Source organism: Miscanthus floridulus, unplaced genomic scaffold, assembly GCF_019320115.1.
Source record: "Miscanthus floridulus cultivar M001 unplaced genomic scaffold, ASM1932011v1 os_1970_1_2, whole genome shotgun sequence".
Lineage (NCBI taxonomy): Eukaryota > Viridiplantae > Streptophyta > Magnoliopsida > Poales > Poaceae > Miscanthus > Miscanthus floridulus.
The window spans coordinates 17,920-39,001 of record NW_027098019.1 but is presented as its reverse complement, the minus strand read 5'-3'; the positions used below and the strand labels follow the sequence as shown (position 1 = coordinate 39,001).

At 43.6% G+C, this 21,082-nt stretch overlaps 1 protein-coding gene across 3 annotated transcripts; it reads right to left on the bottom strand.

The window, feature by feature from the left end:
• Positions 1–1,004: 1,004 nt before the first annotated feature.
• Positions 1,005–5,166, bottom strand: LOC136534478 (uncharacterized). Of its 3 annotated transcripts, none has more exons than XM_066526901.1 (9): positions 4,536–5,166; positions 3,873–3,998; positions 3,624–3,692; positions 3,221–3,336; positions 2,948–3,002; positions 2,652–2,775; positions 1,815–1,862; positions 1,584–1,678; positions 1,005–1,481 (listed from the first exon to the last, which is right to left on the bottom strand). In XM_066526901.1, exons 1-9 carry the CDS (start codon positions 4,575–4,577, stop codon positions 1,380–1,382), a joined length of 777 nt encoding a protein of 258 aa, XP_066382998.1. In that variant the 5' UTR covers positions 4,578–5,166; the 3' UTR covers positions 1,005–1,379. The 3 variants fall into 3 exon arrangements, with proteins under 3 accessions (XP_066382998.1, XP_066383001.1, XP_066382999.1); XM_066526904.1 differs by having other exon boundaries at positions 1,011–1,481; positions 3,873–3,985; XM_066526902.1 differs by having other exon boundaries at positions 1,015–1,481; positions 2,652–2,772.
• Between the last annotated feature and the right edge of the window lie 15,916 nt (positions 5,167–21,082).

Below are 21,082 nucleotides of genomic sequence, written 5' to 3'. Positions count from 1 at the left end.
CTGCCTGATACCAATCAGCTCATGATTCTTCATCACTTGTCATGCTCCTCTGTTTCTGTTTCTGTTTCTGTTTCTGATTCCGATTGCTAACAGTCAGAGCAGCCAGCCGAAACTGTGAGCTGAGCTGATCAGGGTCCGGGCAGACCAGCCATCTCGGTCATGCTTGCTTGGTAACAGAAGAGCTGGTTCATCTCATCATACAGGTAGTAACAGGGAAAGAAAGGTACGGTGAACATGCATGCGCATGACCATGGTTGGTTGGTTGGTGACTTGGTTCTCTTCACTCTTCCTTTCTCAGTCAGTCAATCGACGAATGGATCAAGATTCAAGATAGATGAGAGGACGAGATGCCTTATCTGATCCCGTTGGAGTGCAATGCAATGCATCCCAAATGACAGACCTCTGCTCCTCCGGTCGCTGTTACAGCACCAACACATCAGAAGAAGAAAAAATTGCTCCTCCTATACGTATAACTGTACAAGCAACTATACTACAGCACTAGTACATGATGTGGATGGCATATGCATAGCATAGGGGATGTGTTTCGCTGGTCTGAAACTTGGCTGAATCTAGCTGAAAAACATTGCTCAGGCTGAAATGTTGTGAGAGAAAAATACTGTTCCGGCTAAAAAAAGAAGCCGAACAAGCCAAATATCATTCCAGCCGAACGAGGCCATTGCTGGCAAAGCAAAAGTCCTCTATAATGCATACAAGGACACGCTCCTCCTTTTCCGTTCCTTTGCCTTTTGCCTTTTCCTTTCTCTTCCCCTCTTCAAACAATGCATGCCTTTTGTGTTTTTTTTTTCTATATACGACTACAGTAGTATATATAATAATCAGGATCTGGAGCAAGAGGAACAAAACAAGCACACATGCAACAGATATACATAATACCTGTATCTATCTTTTTGCATATTATATTATCTATATACACAATCAACCAGGCACAAAAGGGTCGGTCCTTCTCTGATGATGCAGAGGCTTGTGATCATTGCATTGGATCGGTAGCTAGCATATGCTCTCAGACGGTCCAGTCAAAGCACACAAAGCAAGTGCTGTCTCCTCTTCACATGACCTCAGCAATAGTTCAGATTAATTTAATTTTCACAAAAACCAAAAAATGGGCAAACTACTTTATATTTACTCTTACATATTTGATATATAAATGCCGGTGTTATATACACGCGCAACTGTATACATACATGGTATGTGTAAGGCTCGATCCTCGGCAAAATTAACTGCGTCGTATTTCTTGCAACCAGAGATGTGTATTCCTTCTCATTACAGGCTGATGATGCTGATTATGAGGCAATCTGTTCATCATGTTTGTTTTAGTGCAATTTTCCTCTGACTGCACCATAATAGTCTAACTACCAGTACTATTTGTACAAGAGGTTGCAGGCTGGGAGGTCATGGATGCCATTGAGATCCTCCAGGGAGAGCTCCCTCTCAAGCTGCTGCTTTGTGGCCTCCAGCACCTCCTGCAATTGTTTCATCCATTTTCATTTGCATCACAATCACATACCCTAATCATAATTAATCAATTAACTAAAACAAAAGGACAACGAGGATCATCAGCTTACTTTGAACTGCATATACGAGGCTCGCATTGCTAGCCACTGGGCATCCATCATCTCGAAAGCTATGCAGTAGAGCACGTCGAATGCATCCTCGTGTTCTAATAATACAAAAGATCCATCCATGTGGCAACCAACACATTAAGCTCTTAATCAGGAGGTATATGCATGGAGAAATTACAAATCACTCTGGTCCCGGACTTGACAGAAATAACAGCGTCATCAATTACTACCTACCTGTCAACACTTTGATGAAGTTAATCCCTGGCAAGGATTTCGGACGCACTGAAACACAAAAAGGCAAAAAGGAAAACAATTGAGTACAGTCAGCAACATTTTCCTTTCTTTCAGGTATCGCAAATCATTATCTGAACGAATAAGCAAAACCAGCACAGCTACTAGCTACCAGAAGTTATGAAACCAACAATCATTCATTCAGTTGTTGCTTTCAAAGAGATAGTACATGGGCAATCATACAAAATAAATAAAATGAAATAAATAAGCCTATCTTTCTTTTCTGTTTGAAACCACATGATGATTCTGGTGAGGACTGGCTTCTTCTGCATACTGGTATGGATGATCAGGCAGGCCAATCATGGGTGGCACAACGCATATATGCAACGGGACGAGACGGTTGCACATCGGTTAGCAGTTAGCACCAGCTGTGTCCATGTGCCTATTATAATGTTCATCGTCGAACAGTCGTAATCAAATCCAAAGATTCCTCATCTTGAGAAAGGAAACAAAACCTAATACTATACTGCAATGTGGCTGCACAATGATGGGGCCGTTTGACTCGTACAAACGCGATGCACATGGTGGGTTTACATGTACGTACTCTGATTACTACTTTTAAAGTGCTTTGACCAAAACAAATCTGATGCGATGCGATGCAATGCAATGCACATAGTCTATATACATGTAAATTCTTATTAATTCCAGGCCACTAGACAGTTTCACATGTAGAGATCAGATGCCATGCCCGGCCCGGAAGTAAAAAAAAAAAAAACTAGCGACGATCCTTTTGGTGCTTCTGGAATGGTCCAATCCCTATCTATGAATTATGATGCATACCTGAGTTGAGCTCCAGCAGTTGAATCAGCATGTATGAGATGTTTACACCCGCGACCGCAAAGGGATACTCCCATGTAGCTCGCATTCCTTGCTGCTTCAGCATCAACCTCTTGAAAGAAGCCTGCTTAATTGTTGGATCAGCCACCAGCAACCGTCAGTCTATATGCATGACAAGGTAGACACTTTGCTCACTTCGTAAGGAGGACTTCATTCATTTTTAAATAGAGGATTCATGAATCCAGATCCCCCCAAGCCCCCTGGTTAATTATTAAATTAATTAAAGAAAAAAGGCCTACCGGATATGTTCTTGCAAAAAATAGAAGGTTCTCAAGCGAAACAAATCCACAGCCCCTGAAATAAAAGTAAGATGATATTGTTAAGACTCTTCGTCTGTCAGGGAAACACAAGCATGTTTGTTGGAAGAAACCAGCAGCTGATTTTGGGCCTCTAAGAAGAAAGAGACAGGGAGCGTTTTAAGCTTTTTTTTACAGGAAAAATAAAAAAATGAACTGTGTGAAACTTATTTCCTAAATAGGGCATAGAGTGAGACAAAAAAAACACGAAGTAACCTGAAATCAGTCGCTGGATTCATGCCTTGCCACCCCATATCTTTCCACTGCGCTGAAACTATGCTAGTGAGCTCTGTATCAGGAAAGGAGATCTTCCAAAGAGCCCTAAGCGATTCCTAAATCCAAAGCACACAATGTAATAAAATTCACAAGTCAATAAGGTATAGCAAGTTGAAATATATTATCGTGCCAAGTGTTGCAAGGATGAACTGAAATCAAGGTGAAACTATAACTTTTCATGTCTCTTTTCTATCCATTAGAATGACATTGCTGAATATTTGATTTCTTTTAGATCACTACAGAAAGTTAGATGAAGCCTGTATCTATGTCATAGGGATGCACAGAACCCTATGACTAATGCTAAGTAGTATTTGTGAAGCTAATTAAGTCGAGAGTTTCTCACTTGATGATCTTGCCGATTTTCGTCATAAGGTATATTTAGCCTTTCCTTCAAATTTTGCAGTCTCTGTTCCTGAATATATTTAAGAGGTCATTTCAGCAGCAAGATGAAACGAAATTTGTATATATGGTACATCTGATTGTAGTTAGTCTATTTTATTTATTGTTTCCTAGAAACGAGAGACGGCACAGAATCCTGATTGTATTTGGTCTAATTAAACACATGATGAAAGTGATGGTAGTACATCTGTACCTGTAGAGGGGTTAGATCAAGCACTATCTTCTCTGCACTGACTTGTCGCCTTTTGCCTGAGCCGTTGAAAAGCCCTCCAAACCATGTCCGATTCCCAACCATGGTAGCATCAACTGCAATGAGGTCCTCTCAAAAAAAAAAAAAAAAACTGCAATGAGGTTGTTTATTAGGAAGCAACTGGGATAAAGATCATTATAGTACTAGCGACAGCCTATATATAGATACAAAACTGCAAGAGGAATCTGTGATAATAGTTTTCCTGGTTGAAAAAAAAAACGATCGCTAGTGCTTAAAACAACACAGGAACACTCTAACAATCTTTCATGCTTATAAGTATTCATCTTGTTCTGCTGTGCTTATTTTAAGCCGTAGCCGGTTGCTGCTGCAGCTCCTCCTTTCACAAATTACAGTACAATAAGCAGCAGCAGCCGTTTAATATAAGTGCAGCCAAACACGGACATTATATGAAGCGATTATATGAACAAGATAGTATCTTTTTCGTCATTAAGAAAAAACAAAACAGAGAATTGTCAATTTAATTTGCGTCAACATGCAATGGACCTTTTGTCTATGCATTCTTGCTTGCAAACACAGAGCTATTATTATTATATGTAGGGTAGAGAAATGTACAAAAAATGAAAAAAAAAATGTATTCCGTCCTACCTGTTGTTGGCGTTGAAGTTGAGACGGAAACAGAATGCCCATCAAATTAAAATAACGGAGGCGCCCTTTCTTTCTTTCTTTCTTTCTTTCTTTACCAATAATAATAACGAAATCAATGAAGGCGAGGGGAGGGCGACGAGGGCGGCGCGTCAGGAGCTAATATGACGAGTGGGAAAGCATGATCCATGAACACACACGCGGCGGCGGATTGGAGAGCGGTGCATGCGGTGCCCCCTCCCTTGTTGTTGCTTGTTGCTTCGGATTTGGAGGAGGCATACGCGCGCGCGCGTGCGCAGGAAGAAGAAGAAGCTACGCCCCTGAGGATTCGACGGAATTCTGGGACATTCCCCTAGCTCGATGGCGTCGCTCCTGGATTGATCGACGCGACGCGACGGAGGGAAGGGAGGGAGGGAGGAGGGTGGAGAATTGGGGAGCCTCCGTGGACCGCCCAGCCCCTCCTCTGCCCTTGCCCTTGCCCTGCCCTTGCCCGGATCGTCGCTACCTATGCTATGCCAGCTCGATCAAGGCATGCAATTTCTCCCTCTCCCTCTCCCTCTCCCTCTCCTTCTCTGCCCATGGTGGCGGTGGCGGTGGCGACACCGCCCGCGCATGCCGCCTGGCCATCCATCCAGCCCCTTCACCTTCCATGGTTTGTCATTGTCTGCGACGGCCGGCGACCCAACCTCCGGAATAAACTCAACAAGGCCCAACATAACCACATATGACGGGCCTGGGCTTCGTAACCGAACGGTCTCCTGCAACTTTTTTTTTTTTTTTTCTGAACGGTTTTCATGCGCAAAATCTCCGCGCCGAGCCGCCAACTGCCGGCCTCGTGAATGTGCGATAGCCCGCATAATAGAAAATGGAAACCTCCCATGGGCCGGTGGGTCTGTGCGTGTGGATCCATTGCATTCGGAGGATCAGATTACCCACGTGTGTGTGGGAATTTAAAAATAGGGCCAAGCTACCACGCCCGTGCATGGTGCTGCTGCGCCGCCAGCCCACGCCTGCTGCTGCCCGGTCTACTGCACGCGCCTACTGCTGCCTGGTCAGCTGCTGGGCCGTATCACCTGCTGCCTACTGCTTGCTCTGCAACACGCGCACTCGACGTTGCCTCCATGGTCTACCTCGCTAAATGTTTGTGGGTTTCACTCCCCGAGAAACAACTTTGACTAACTATATATTAAAAAACATTAATATTTATGATATATAATTAGTATTATTGATAGATATTTGAATCTAGATTTTTAATAAATTTATTTAGAGATAGAAATGTTGCACGTATTTTCTATAAATCGAGTCAAAGTTATCGGTATGCAAATTGTGGCGACTAACATCTAGGGACGGAGGGAGTAATTGCTTCTGCAAGTGAATGGTGCTCGAGAGCAGGGTACAGAGACTAAAGTCGGTGCTTGGATCATGTTTATTCATTGTGTTGATGCCAAGAAAATGTGCAAACATAAAAAAACGATGAGACCAAAGTAACCTTATACCATTCTCACTGACGGATGGCGTCATCAACTTCTCTTGTTAATGTTGGCTATGTAGATTACATTTTATTTGTTGTCCAACTAACATTGCAACATCCAACTATGGGCCTTGTATAGAAATGAAACACATGTACACATGGGACCGCCTTTCGCCTACTCATGAAACACTTGTAACATGAAAGCACTTTATATAATATACGTCTCAAGCAGATAAAACATTTTCAACATACGCTTGCAACATATATGTATAGCCACTGTAACATATGCAACATTCAGATAAATGCGCTTGCAACATACGTCTAAAGTAGATGAAATATTTTAAATAGATACTTGCAATATACGTGTATAGACATTGCAACATATGCGACATTCAGGTATACTTTTGCAACATCCGCATCGCACACACTGGGACCACCTTCACCTACATGGACCGCCTACGCCTACTCATGAAACACTTGCAACATGAAAGCACTTCCGGCAACATATGTTTAAAGCAGATGAAACATTTGGAACATATGCTTGCAACATATGTGTAGCCAGTGTAACATATGCAACATCTAGATAAAACAATTGCAATATACGTGTGAAGTATTGAAAAGACACTCGCAACATACAAGTATAGCCATTGCAACATATGCAACATCCAAATCTACTTTTGCAATATCCATATAAAATACTTGCAGCATACATCTAGAACATCTAAAACATTTGACACATATGTTTACATCATACGCTTTCAGTGTAACATGGGCGAGTGAGGCAGCGAACCGGCGTGGTGGACGTGGTGCTACGAGACGGCCGCAACAGGCGGGTCACACGATGGCCGGGGTGAATCCACGCGGGCGGGAGTAAGCAATGGCGTGAGCGGATGGGGCATGGGGTGCACGAAGCGAGCGGCGCGGTTGGGGCGGCAGAACGGACCGCGCGGAGCAAGTGACGTGGGCAGGGCGCGCGGAGCGGTCCGTCCGTCCGGACGGATGTCCGCTTCTGAGCATTATCGTTAAAGGAAGTGCATGATGAAATTTTGGCACGGTGTTGACTATGGTTAATCAGACAAAATAAATTATAAGTCGGCCATGCAAATATTTTATATATGTGGCTCTAACATATGAGGTCCCATATGGAAATGTGTGCTATTTATGTTGACCTTGCTAAGTTGACTCACAATATGATTATGCTCACGTATATTTGTGGTGTATAATTATTTTTGAACCAAAAGCATTTTTGTGCACATGCATGTAAGTATAGACGGTAGCCATTGTTGCACTAGCTGATCATTCAGCACAACTCTCCATGTAAGTCGATTATATCCTCTTCTGGTATACATGCATGTGGCATATTCATGTTCTAATGATGCATCCGTACATACATGTACATGCACATATTTGTGTTACGCTGCGTCCATGGATTAAAATACAATCGGGTCCACTGAGCAGACGGTGCGCCCTGGACCAACGATGGCGGGGCTGGCGGAGGTGTCCGTCTGGACGCTTAAACCAAATCACAAACCCATGGCTTGGATTAACAAAATGCGCGGCATGTGGAGCAGTCTGTCCGGACGGACGGACACCCGCTTCATAGCATTACCGTTAAAAATATGATAACTTTCTAATAGAGTGTACGTATCTTATCTTATCTTATCTTATACTTTTATAAGGCAAAACCCTACTACCATATTTGTCTCAACATGAAAGTTCTCCAACTAGGCAATGCATTATCACACAACATTAAAATCCAAACCCCACTACCATATTTCTCTCAACATACAAGCTATACAATTAGGCAATACACTATCACATATAATTAAAATCTACTAGCACATGCAATTATAATGTCTACATCAGTAAGACATAAGCATTTTATTATCTACGCATCATGCCACACAATTCACTAATATGAAATTCCTATAGCAACATGCGGGGTATGCTTCTAGTTTAATTACTTACAATCTCTCACTTATCCAACCAAGCCTAATGAGAAGAGTGGATGCACACTTGCTACTCTCTATGCACTAATGAGGTCCTTAATCTTGGATTCATAAATCTCAATCATCCCAATAGGCTCTTGCTCTCCCTTGCACTTCAAAGTATTTCCTCAGCTGAACAAATGGGCAAGAGAGCCTCAATGCACGAGATGGAGGGGGTATAATAAATAGCCCTAAGCCAACGAACTAGCCGTTACCTATTGACATTTCTTAACGCAATCATCAAGTATGGAGATAGAATCCATCCTCAGCAAAGGCGCCAGAAATGTGTGTTGGCAATACTTAGCAACATTACTAATATTTAGCAATGTCACTAGGTAAAACCTTGATAGTTCCTTACCAATTTTAGATATTTATCCACAAGCGCACGGATTGTAGCATTTCACCCGAAAGTATTTATGGTATCATTATTTATATTTTCACAACGGAAGGCATTAATTGATTAAGAGTCTAGTATGGATATGAGCTCAATAATATACTAGCAAAGTGAACCAATGTTTAATACAGTGGTAAAGACGATATAATCAAGATAGTGGACACACACTTGGACACTCCTCAAGGATAAAAGGAAAGTAAAGAATAAAAGAATAATCCTAAATAGAGCAGGCATTGTTCTAATATAGCCATTCAAAAAATAGTTGATGATCATATAAGTTACATAATTAGTTTTAGTGCTAAGTATGAAGTAGGCCGGGAGGCCACTGAGTACTGGTCTGCCAGTAACCTCATGTGAAAATTTAGACTCCTACACCCTAAACAAACGTGGGGGAATACAAGGGACGGACAGGGCTGTCACCACCTACCGTCTACCCCTCAACCGTGGAGAAGGACAATGCATTCACCTATTTCTCCATACCCGAGCACCACGCTCGTGTACACAGAAACTACCCAAATCCCACTGAGACTTCGACCCTATGGATCGACAAGTAAAAGACTTAGGCACACCCGAAGGCATGATGAACCGTCACCTCAATTTAGCTCTAATTCCAATTATATGAATTATATGAATAGTTAAGCATAAAGTCATGTATGCTAATCTCATGACATAGAAACTATACTCTAGTTCGTATGTCAAGATCATAACATAAAGATTATACTCTAGTTCATAAGTATGACTATAATTATAAGATGGTTTCGTTTGAGCTACCTAGCACTAGATTTAATAAATATGCACCACATTCATCTCACTAGACTCGCCTAGGTCAATCCACCCATCCATGCCCCCCTTTATAGTACAGCCAAAGGTAAAACAAAGTCCTAAACTAATCTAAGTGTCTCTCAACACCAAATGACACTTAGAACTAGTCCGTCCTTAACCTTGTCGTCCATCTTTTGAAAACCAAAACGATTTCCATCGACAGGGGCATGAATACCATAAGTGCCCAATCAATCACCATTACCATGACCTAATGAAAGGATCAAGATGCCTAAGAGGGGGGGGTGAATTGGGCTAATTACAAATTTCTTTGTAATAAACAAATTCTATGGTTAGCCCAATTAACCCCTTGTGCCTAGAAAGTGTTTCTATTGATCTAACGCACAAAAGTTTAGCACCCTAAGTTCCAATCCTACTCTAGCATGGCAATTCTACGAATGTAAAAGACAAGTATTGAATTGCTCAAAGTAAAGAGAGGAGAAGGAACGCGGTGATGTTTTGCCGAGGTATCGGAGAGTCGCCACTCCCCACTAGTCCTCGTTGGAGCACCCGTGCAAGGGTGTAGCTCCCCCTTGATCCACGCAAGGATCAAGTGCTCTCTACGGGTTGATTCTTCGACACTCCATCACGGTGAATCACCCACAACCGCTCACAACTTAAGTTGGGTCATCCACAAGCTCTCCGGATGATCACCAAGCTCCCAATCACCACCAAGCCGTCTAGGTGATGCTGATCACCAAGAGTAACAAGCATGAACTCTCACTTGACCACGACAAGCCTAATGAGAAGGGTGGATGCACACTTTGCTACTCTTGATCTCACTAATGAAGGCTCTCTTTGGGATTCTCAAATCTCAATCACCTCACTAGGACCTTGCTCTTTTTGGCACTCTCAAACGTGTTTCTCAGCTATTGGAATGAGCAAAAATACCCCTACACACGAATGGAGGTGGTATTTATAACATGGGCTAAAAAACAAACCGTTATGTGCCTCTACAGGGTGACTGGATGCTCTGGTCATGTTGACCGGACGCTCTGGTCATTACACCCCGAACTCCAGTGGTTAAGTGTTGACTGGACGCTGGCCAACGTCCGGTCAGCACTGACCGGACGCGTCCGGTCATGTTTTCCCCTCACTGGAACCTTACTGATGTCGACCGGATGTGGGACCCCCAGCGTCCGGTCACTTGCTGAGCAGCGTCTGGTCAGTAGCCGAAACCTGATCAGCGTCCAGTCAGCATTGACTAGACGCATCCGATCAGGATTCTCCCTCTCTGGGACCTTACTGGAGTCGATCGAACGCTGGCCCTCAGCGTCCGGTCACTTTCAAATGCTTTCACCTTGGTCAAATAAACTGACCGGACCCTAAGCCAGCGTCTGGTCACACCGGAGCCAGTGTCCGGTCAGTATTTGACCCTCCATTCACTTCCAACTCTAGATCATATGTGAATGAAGTTCACTCCATTGGATCAAAGGGCTGTTAAGGAGCTACCTAGTGCTAGATTTAGCAAGTGTGCACCACACCTAACTCACTAGACTCACCTAGGTCAAGCTACCTATTCATACCCCCCTTAATAGTATGGCCAAAGGAAAAACAAAGTCCTAAACTACTCTAAGTGTCTCTCCAACTCTAATCGACACTTAGAACTAGTCCATCCTTAACCTTGTCGTCCAACCTTCGAAAACCAAAACGATTTCCATCGTAGGGGCATGACAACCATAATTGCCCAATCGATCTCCATTACTGTGACCTAACTTAATTGCCTCTGCAAAACACATGTTAGTCACAGTAATCACGTATTGTCATTAATCACCGAAACCCAACTAGGGGCCTAGATGCTTTCAATCTCTCCCTTTTTGGTGATTGATGACAATACTACCTTGAGTATGTGAAAGAGATGAGGTTTTTAACATGCTTGGTTCATATAAGCTTTTGGCAATAAGAACAAAAGTGTTAGGCTAGCTTATATGACCCAAGCCAACATGATATACTCAAAAGATATGAAATAAGCATGAGTACAAGTAATAAAGCTCATTTGCATCGAAGTAAAATGCGGAAGCAAAGCAAATGAGCATAGCACAAGTGATATGACATATAAAGAATTCAAAGTAGGGAACACACATGTCATATATCATGATCACGTAGATATCACTATCACATAAATATAGTAGTAAACATGAATGCATAATGTATCACACACATAAAAACTCCAAATGTAATAGATAAGGTAATATAATAACTAAGCTCCCCCTAGATATGTCGCTCCCCCTAAGGCTAACATACTCAAACCCTCTCCCCCTTTGGCGTCAAACACTAAAACCTAAGGGTCAGTCAGTGGGGCTACAGCGGATGAGCCGGGCGCTGAGGTACGAGGAGCGAGCTGGAACTAGTTACCATCATCATCTGATCCTGAGCTCTAAGTTGTCTAACCCTCTGTAGCTGGAAGTGGGGCTGAAGTAGTCTAGGTCAGATTAGGAACTGGTGCTGCTGTAGGCTGTGCTGGTATGACTAAAGTAGCCGGCTCTGATGATGCCACTGAGGAGGGGAGCGTCTCTGTAGTCGCTATGATAGGTGCAGCTATAGAAGGACCTAGAACATGCAGGTATGGTGGAGTAGGCTGCCCTGTCAACTCGCTGAAGGTCGCTCCGAGACTCCTGGAGACTAAAGTGTCTGGCACTAGCAGCGACGACGTCTGTGCCGGTGTGAAGCCCATCTGAAGAGGTGTGAACTACGGGGCTATCACTAGCGAAGCGAACCACTAGGACGCCTGCTCTGTAGGTGAAGCATACTATGCTGGTGGCTATCCCTGACTCTGAAGCCCACTAGGCTGTAATGCTAGAGTCATCGAAGTGGTGGTAGGCTAACCAAGCTAGGGCGAAGCCTGTGGTGGTGGGGCCCCAATCGCTATCACTACATGCTGCATGAATCCGAGAAGCTGTTGCTGCATGAGAAGCTACTGCTGATGCATGGCCTGCTGCTGCTGCTGGATGGCCTACTACTATCTCTGGAACTCGTCCTGTCGAGTCTGAAACTGTGCGAACGTAGCAGCGGTCTCCTGAGTCTGTCGTGCCTGGTCCTGCCTCATCCGCTCAAGTATAGCAAGAAGAGCGGGGTCTGTCTATGGGGTAGGTGGCGCTGAACTAGAGTTACCAGCCTCATGGTCATGTCGTCATAGAGGCATCTGAGGAATGGGCTGGTAGTCATCATCAGAACTGTCACTAGGGTTGCTCGCGACCATCCCCTCCTACTGAGCAAGCTGCTCCTCCTCTATAGCTGCAATACCCCTGATAATATCATCCTGCTAGGCTACAGTCTCTAGCACCTCTAGACGACGGTGTGGCTGACTAGGTGCCTATGGTGTACTATGGAGAATCATCTGAGACAGGTTATAAGCAGAGAACTCTATCATAGCACCACTATACTCTATAAGCATCTCAGGTGGCCTAACTATAATTGCTCTGTGGATAAGGAATGTGATCTAGTGAGAATAGGGTAGCTGCCTGTGACCTCTGAAGCCCTCAACTATAGTGTCCTCCATCTCTGACAGAAGAAGATCCCAAATATCAAAAACTATCTGCTACATCAGAGAGTTGAGAAGCCATAGCTGTATATGAGTCAATCCCTCTCTATATCCCATCCTCGGAAGTAATGTCCTCCTTATGCTAGCCTCAATCACGCGAGCAGTGGGAGTGAGATCATAGGGGTTCCTCCTCGACCCTTCGCCAAAGGGCTCTGTGAAACAGTGATGGACCAAGTTCGTAGGCGGCACCATACAACCATGAGGGCATCTGGGAGGCACGGTCTGTCCATAGCAAACCACATGAAGCCTGACTGGCTGCTCCTGAAGCCTGAGTATCTCCCTGACCCTAGTACTCGTCAGCCTGTAATCTCTGCCTCTAAATGCAAAGTGAATATATCTGTGCTGCGGATCAATCTAGAGAGTAGCATAGAACTGTCGAACCCAAGATGGAACATACAGGCCTGTCCGTCTGATCAGATTTGTTAGCCCTGGTAAATAGGATAGATACGGGCGAATGTGCTCTCCAGCTACTGCTACTATAGACTCTATGTTGCACACCCTCTGTGATCTAAATACTGCTCCACTATTAAGATAGGAATTATAGAAATCCTCCTAGAATGGTGTGTAGAAGCCCTCTAATGCTCTCTCATCCTTCCTGGGTGGAAACCACACCTCAAAGTCCATGAACCTCAGCTGCTGCACCTGCTTGGCCGTGGCGGCCCTTAGGTCAAGATGGGTCACTAGAGGTGGACCCTGTGGTCTAGGCAGTGGATGAGAACCCCTCTGCTGAGTATCTACCCTCGGCGTGACTAGAGCACGAGTATGACCAGAGCGGCGTAATAGTGGCTGAGGTGCTGGCTTTGTCTCCTTGGCCTACTCAGCCTACTCACCCTCCTAAGTCTACTGTGCTGGCTGTGCCTCCTGAGTCTGCTTTGCTGCCTATGGCTGCTGCTATGACTCTCCCTAAGGCTAACCCTCATCAATGGCAACACGCTGTCCTCCAATCATGAGAGTCCCACTTGGACCACCATGAAGGCGCTCAACTCGCTCAAGTGTAGCCCTTGCTTCTAGTGAAAGCTGATCTGCAATCCGGACTCTGCTGCGAGCACCTCCTCTCTCGGCACGCTCTGTGGCCTCTGCAACTGTGGCGGCTCTCGCTGTCTCTGCATCTGGATACTTGTGCTTCCTTACTGCCATCTTCTTTGTCGCCTTGCCTTTTGGATCTATAGGCTGGTGAGGCGGGGGCCTCGGATCCTCATCACAGGGACCACCTCCAACATTCTTCGTACGAGCCATCTAATGGATGTGAGAAGAATCAACTACCGCTGACAAAGATCAACTGTCACTTTCGAGGCTTGGCCCCATTCCGTACTCACGAGCTTGGCCTCGAGTTAACTGACAACTGCCACTAACACCTCAATGACACCGACTCACTGCACGATGGAATAGATAGGATATACAAATAATTTTAATTATTCATCTAGAGATACGAAACCTTAATAGAGCAAGCAATGAGGTATGGAATTGAAACACGGGCTTGCTACCTGATGAACCGGCGAATCGATGAGAAGAGGTACGAATGGGGAACCACCGGATCGGCTAGGGTTCGCTGGATGGCATGGATCAGCCATGGAATCAGTCAAGCACTGAAGCTAGAGCTGTGAGGCCACTGGAGCATGCTAGGGCGGCGCTGGAACCAAGCACGGCAGGGCACGGTGATGTGGGATTGCGACGAGCGCAGGCATGGATGCGGCAGTGTGGGCTCGGGATGGCGCACGGAAGCAGGGCAGCGGTGCTGGCGCAGAGGGTGGTGCTGTGGTGGCGCGGCATGAGCAGGCTGCGACAGCGCGGTGCGTGCGGTGGCGTGCGTGCTCAAGACAGCGCGGGGAGGTGCTGCGGCGGCATGGAGGCGGTGGCTAGGGCATGAGCGCGGGCATGGTGGCATGGATAGGCAGCGAAGTCAGTGGCTAGGGCACGGTTGCGGTGTTGATGCGGGGTAAGGATAATGGCTTGGCGATTATAAAGGGGTCCCCCGTGGGAGTAAATAGGAAACGGAAAAAGAGTTTGTAATCCGCACGATTCCTATTGACCGAATGCTCCGGTGGCAGTGACCGGACACTGCCACCTAGCGTTCGGTCGATTCCATAGAGGTCCAATGCCTCTGGAATCATGACCGAACATGTCCGGTGGACACCGACCGGGCACAGCCAAAGTCCGATCAATACAGCCTTCGTCTTCTCCACACGCCCGGACGCTGAAATGCCTTCTGACCGAACGCTGAAAGGCAGAGTTCGGTCACTTCTTTGCAGCAAGTTCACCTCCTGTGAACTGACCGGACGCTGGACATCAGAGTCTGGTGCAGCGTCCGGTCACTCTTTTTCCAGCAAATCTTCAAAGTTCTTCATGCTGCCTGTTCCCAATCAAGTCCCAACTTGAGTAAGATCCAAATAAACACCAATTGGGACTGATGTGAGTGACCTCTCTCAAACCATCATGTTTTTCAAAAATATTTTGCCTTAGGCTATAATTCTTTTTAAGAAAATAGGCAATAAGAGGGCAATTGAAGATAAACGACAAACAACATTCATGCATATGCAATGCAATACTTGAAAGTAAATCTAGTTGTTTGTCAAGTTTAATCCAAGGTTAAGCTTCTTCACACGCTTTTCGGCGGTTATCTTAACCATGTTAGACAAGCCCTATATGCATTACAAAACATTAAACATGTTGTATATTACAATGCAATGCAAGGGACAACACAAGCTCATCCTTAGTGAAGTTACTAAAATCAAGCACATTGAGCTCATTTTGCAATCTACAAAATGTTGCCTCATCTAGCGGTTTAGTGAAGATATCCACCAATTGATCCTCGGTCCTTACACCTTCTAGTGATATATCATTCTTTGCAACATGATCTCTAAGAAAGTGATGGCGGATATCTATGTGCTTTGTGTGAGAGTGTTAAACCGGATTATTTGCAAGTTTTACTATACTTTCATTGTCACACAAAAGAGGTACCTTTTCTAGAACTACTCCATAGTCTAGCAAAGTTTGTTTCATGTAAAGTATTTGTGCACAACAAGCACCCGCGGCAATGTATTCCGCTTTGGCGGTGGACAAAGCCACACTATTTTGTTTCTTGAAGGACCAAGACATAAGTGATCTACCAAGCAAATGGCACCCTCTGGATGTGCTCTTTCTATCAACTTTGCAACCGGCATAATCCGAATTGAAATAGCCAACTAATTCAAATATAGCTCCTTTGAGATACCAAAGGCCAATGCTTGGTGTGTGCTTAAGATACCTAAGAATTCTTTTTATGGCAATTAAATGAGTTTCCTTAGGATTAGCTTGAAATCTAGCATACATACACACACTAAACATGATGTCGGGCCTAGATGCGGTCAAATATAACAAGCTACCAATCATAGAGCGGTAGAGAGTTTGATCAACTGGGTTACCTCCCTCATCTAGGTCGAGATGTCCATTAGTTGGCATTGGTGTCTTGATTGGCTTACATTCATCCATCTTGAATCTCTTGAGAAGATCATTAGTATATTTCTCTTGAGAGATGAAAATCCCTTCTCTCATTTGCTTGACTTGAAAACCAAGAAAGAATGTAAGCTCTCCAATCATTGACTTCTCAAACTCCTTCAACATCAATTCACTAAACTCTTTGCAAGAATCTTCATTTGATGATCCAAAGATGATATCATCAACATACACTTGACAAATGAAGATATGCCCATCAAGCTTCTTGGTGAATAGTGTGGTGTCAACCTTCCCAATGGTGAAGCCCTTCTCAATGAGGAAGTCCCAAAGGCGCTCATACCAAGCTCTTGGGGCTTGCTTAAGCCCATATAAAGCCTTAGACAACCTATAAACATGATTAGGATATCTAGGGTCTTCAAACCCAAGAGGTTGATCAACATAGACTAGTTCATTAATAAAGCCATTTAAAAATACACTTTTCACATCCATTTGATAAAGTTTCATTTCATGATGTGATGCATATGCAAGGAGGATAGGGATAGCTTCTAATCTTACAACCGGTGCAAAGGTCTCTCCAAAATCCAAACCTTCAACTTGAGAGAACCCCTTTGCTACGAGTCTTGCCTTGTTCCTCACAACAACACCTTGATCATCTTGCTTGTTGCGGAACACCCACTTTGTTCTAATGACTCTTGCACCTTGTGGTCGCTCTTCAAGAGTCCAAACTTCATTGCAGGTGAAGTTGTTCAACTCTTCATGCATGACATTTATCCAATCCGGATCTTGAAGAGCTTCTTCTACCTTAGTAGGCTCATAGCAAGAGACAAAAGAGTGATGAGCAATAAATGAAGCAAGTTTTTGTGATCGAGTCATTACACCCTTTGATGGACTCCCTATGATGGGATCTTGTGGATGATCTTGAAGTAGAGGTGTATTTCTTCTATTGACCACTTGAGGGGGAGGTTGTGGAGCATCAACATCTTATGCTTGTACCACCATTTGTTCATAGGAGACATGAGTATCTTCATTTTCTACTCTCCCATCTTTTTCACCATCTTGTGGCACACTTGATGAAGAAGGTGGATCAATCACTTGTACATCATCTTCATCATCTTTAGGCTTGATGTCTCCAACTAGAATATTCTTCATAGCCTCCCTCAATGGTTCATCACCTACATCATCAAGATTCTCATGTGCTCCTTGGGAGCCGTTAGATTCATCAAATTCCACATCATATGTTTCTTCAACCAAGCCGGTGGCATGATTAAATACTCTATATGCTTTGGACTTTGATGAGTAACCAACAAGAAAACCAATATCACAACGTCTTTGAAACTTCCCTAGGTGTTGCCGCTTCTTGTAGATGTAGCATTTGCAACCAAACACCCTAAAGAAAGAGACGCCCGGCTTCTTCCCATTGAGCAACTCATAAGGTGTCTTGCCAAGGAACTTTTGAAGGAATAGGCGATTAGATGCATAGCATGCGGTGTTGATTGCTTCCGCCCATAGAGCTTTGGGAGTGTTGTACTCATCTAGCATTGTTCTTGCAAGAGTGATCAATGTCCGGTTCTTTCTTTCAACTATATCATTTTGTTGAGGAGTATATGTTGCGGAGACTTCATGCTTGATCCCAACTTCATCACAATATGCTTCTATGTTTGTGTTGTCAAATTCCTTCCCATTGTCACTTCTTATCTTTTTGAGCTTCACTTCAAATTCATTTTGTGCTCTCTTGGCAAACTTCTTGAAGCAAGACGTAACTTTGGATTTGTCATGAAGGAAGAATACCCATGTATACCTTGAATAATCATCAACAATCACAAAACAATAAAGATTTTCTCTCAAACTCTTGTATGTTGTTGGTCCAAATAAGTCCATGTGAAGGAGTTCTAGCACTCTTATGGTTGACATGAAAGCTTTGGTTGGATGAGTATTTGAAACTTGCTTGCCGGCTTGACATGCACTACAAAGCTTGTCCTTCTCAAACTTCACATCCTTCAACCCTCTCACCAAATCATTCTTCATTAACTTCTTGAGTGAGCTCATCCTAACATGAGCAAGTTTTCTATGCCATAGCCACCCAAGAGTTGTTTTGGTGAATAGGCAAGTCTTCAAGTTAGCATCTTTAGAGGTGAAGTCCACTAGATATAGATTGTTGTATCTAAATCCTTTGAATATCACATGATCATTATTCTTCTTGGATACAACAACCTCCTTCTCGGTAAATAAGCATTGGAAGCCATGATCACACAATTGTCCAATGGATAGCAAGTTGAAACTCAATGAAGCAACATATAGCACATTTGAGATGGAATGATCATTTGATATAGCCACTTTGCCCAATCCTTTGACCTTGCCCTTTGAGTTATCTCCAAATGTGATTCTTTCTTGTCCATATACTTCTTCATCTAGTGAGGTGAACATACGAGGATCACTGGTCATATGTTGTGTGCAACTACTATCAATAACCCAATGACTTCCACCGGTCTTGTAGTTCACCTACACACAAGAGATCAAGCTTTAGGAACCCAAACTTGTTGAGGGCCCTTCACCTTCTCAACAAGTGACTTAGCAACTCAAATTTTCTTAGGCCTATTCTTGTTAGGAGGTCCTAAGAACATCACTTTCATCTTTCCACTAGAATCCTTTCTAAGCATGTAGTGAGCATTGAAGGCAAAAGGTCTAGCATGCTTGGGCAAGGGTTGTGGTGGTGGAGTTTGACACTCATGAGCAAAGTAGCCTTCTTGTCCACACTCAAAACACTTCTTTGGCTTTGGCTTTTGTTGTTGTTGAGCTTGAGCCTTCTTCTCTTTGTTTGCCATGTACCTAATGCCACTTCTATCCATCTTCATGACGGTGTTCATTAGTAGCTCACTTTGAAGATACTTGCCTCTTGTGAACTTGCTCAATCCAATCTTGAGATGCTCTTTCTCCAAATTAAGCTTCTTGTTTTCTTCCTTAAGAGCATCATTGTTCTTCTCTTCCTTGAGCTTCTTATTATCTTCTTTGAGCTTCTCATTTTCAAGCATCAACTCACCATCATGATCAAGAGTTTCTAGCACAATGGTGTTGTGGCTTTTGATCTCTTCAAGATCTTTCTTGAGCTTGACAAACTCATCATAATCATCGGCCTCAACCACTTGCTTGCCCTTGCTACTAGAACTTTGCTCAATGCTCTCAATAATCAAGTCATCACATAATGTAGCTATATCAATCTTAACAACATTGTTAGTAGCATCATGTGGCTCATTGGATAAGAATTCTTGAGCAATAACAAGATTATCATGATTAACCTTAAGAGTAGTATATTCTTCTCTTAGCTTGTTGTGGCTAGTGATGAGCTCATTATGTGTCATCTCAAGTTTATCATGTTTTTCTTTAAGCTCTTTCTTAGAAGATTTGAGCTCCTTGAGTTTGGATGATATAGCATGATTTGCTTCTCTAAGCTCAACACTAGCCTTTTCTGCTATATCACATTTGGCTAAAAGAGAATCATTTTTAGCTTCTAGCTTTTCATTTTTAGCTCTAGTTTTTATAATGATATTAGTGTATTGTTTTAGCAACCTAGCAAGATCATCATAAGAAGGTGATTCATATTCATCATCATCACTATCGCTATCATCATCACTAACATGCTCATCATCACTACTATCATCATCATTAGATACCTTGCGGTCACCCTTGGCCATAAGGCATAGGTGTGTAGAGGATGATGGCAGTGGTGGCGGTGAAGATGATGAAGAGTCAATAACGATGGCGGCCACCTTCTCATTGTCACTATCATCATCGGATGAGGCACTAGATGAATCAGTGTCCATGAGCCAATCACCGACAATGTATGCCTTTCCACTCTTCTTCTTGTGGAAGTCCTTCTTCTTGCCATCTCTCTTCTTGTATGGCTTGTTCTTCTTCTTCTCTTCTTCTTCTTCATTACTTGAGTCATCTTTCTTGCCCTTGTACTTGTTCTTGAACTTGTCTTTCTTGGGCTTAGTGCATTGGTGTGCAAGATGACCAAGTTCTCCACAATTGAAGCAATCCATCTCGGAGATTGGCTTTCTTCTAGAGGTAGTGAAGAACTTCTTCTTGCCATCAAACTTGATGCCACTCTTGTTGAGCTTCTTTAGCATCTTGGCGGTCTTTTTCACCATGAGAGCAAGACTTTCATCATCAACTCCATCATCACTTGAGCTCTCGTACTCAAGTCTTGCTTTGCCCTTCTCTTGGCTAGCTTTGAATGCTAAGTCTTTATCTTTCTTCTTGGTAGAGGATGAGCCATCTTGTGGCATGATGTGCATGTACATCTCATGAGCATTGATCTTTCCCAAGATTTGTGTCAGTGTAGCGGTGGAAAGATCACCTTGATGCAGCATGGTCACAATATGCCCATATTTATCAATGGGGAGGACACTCAAGATCTTTCTTACAACATCGGATGGTTGCATTTGAGTGAGTCCAATCCCATTGACTTCCTCTATAAAAACATTCAAACATGAATACATTTTATTAGCACATTCTTTAGGAAGCATTTCAAAAGAGTTGAGCTTTTTCATGACAAGATGATAGCGTTCCTCATGCTCACTCTTAGTTCCCTCATGGAGCGCACAAACGTCCGACCATAGTGCATGGGCGTCTTTGTGGTTCCTCACCCGATTGAACACATCTTTGCAAAGGCCTCTAAAGATAATGTTTTGAGCCTTTGCATTCCACTTCTCGTAATTCACCTCATTGTCTTATAGGTGAGTAGCATCCCGAGATTTTGGGAAGCCTTGTGAGGTGGCTCTAAGTGTACCAACATCTAGAGTTTCTAGATACACCTCCATGCAAATTTTCTAATAAGGAAAATCATCTCCCTTAAAGATAGGAGGAGGTTCATCCCCTTGAGACATCTTGCTCTAGGCGGTTAAG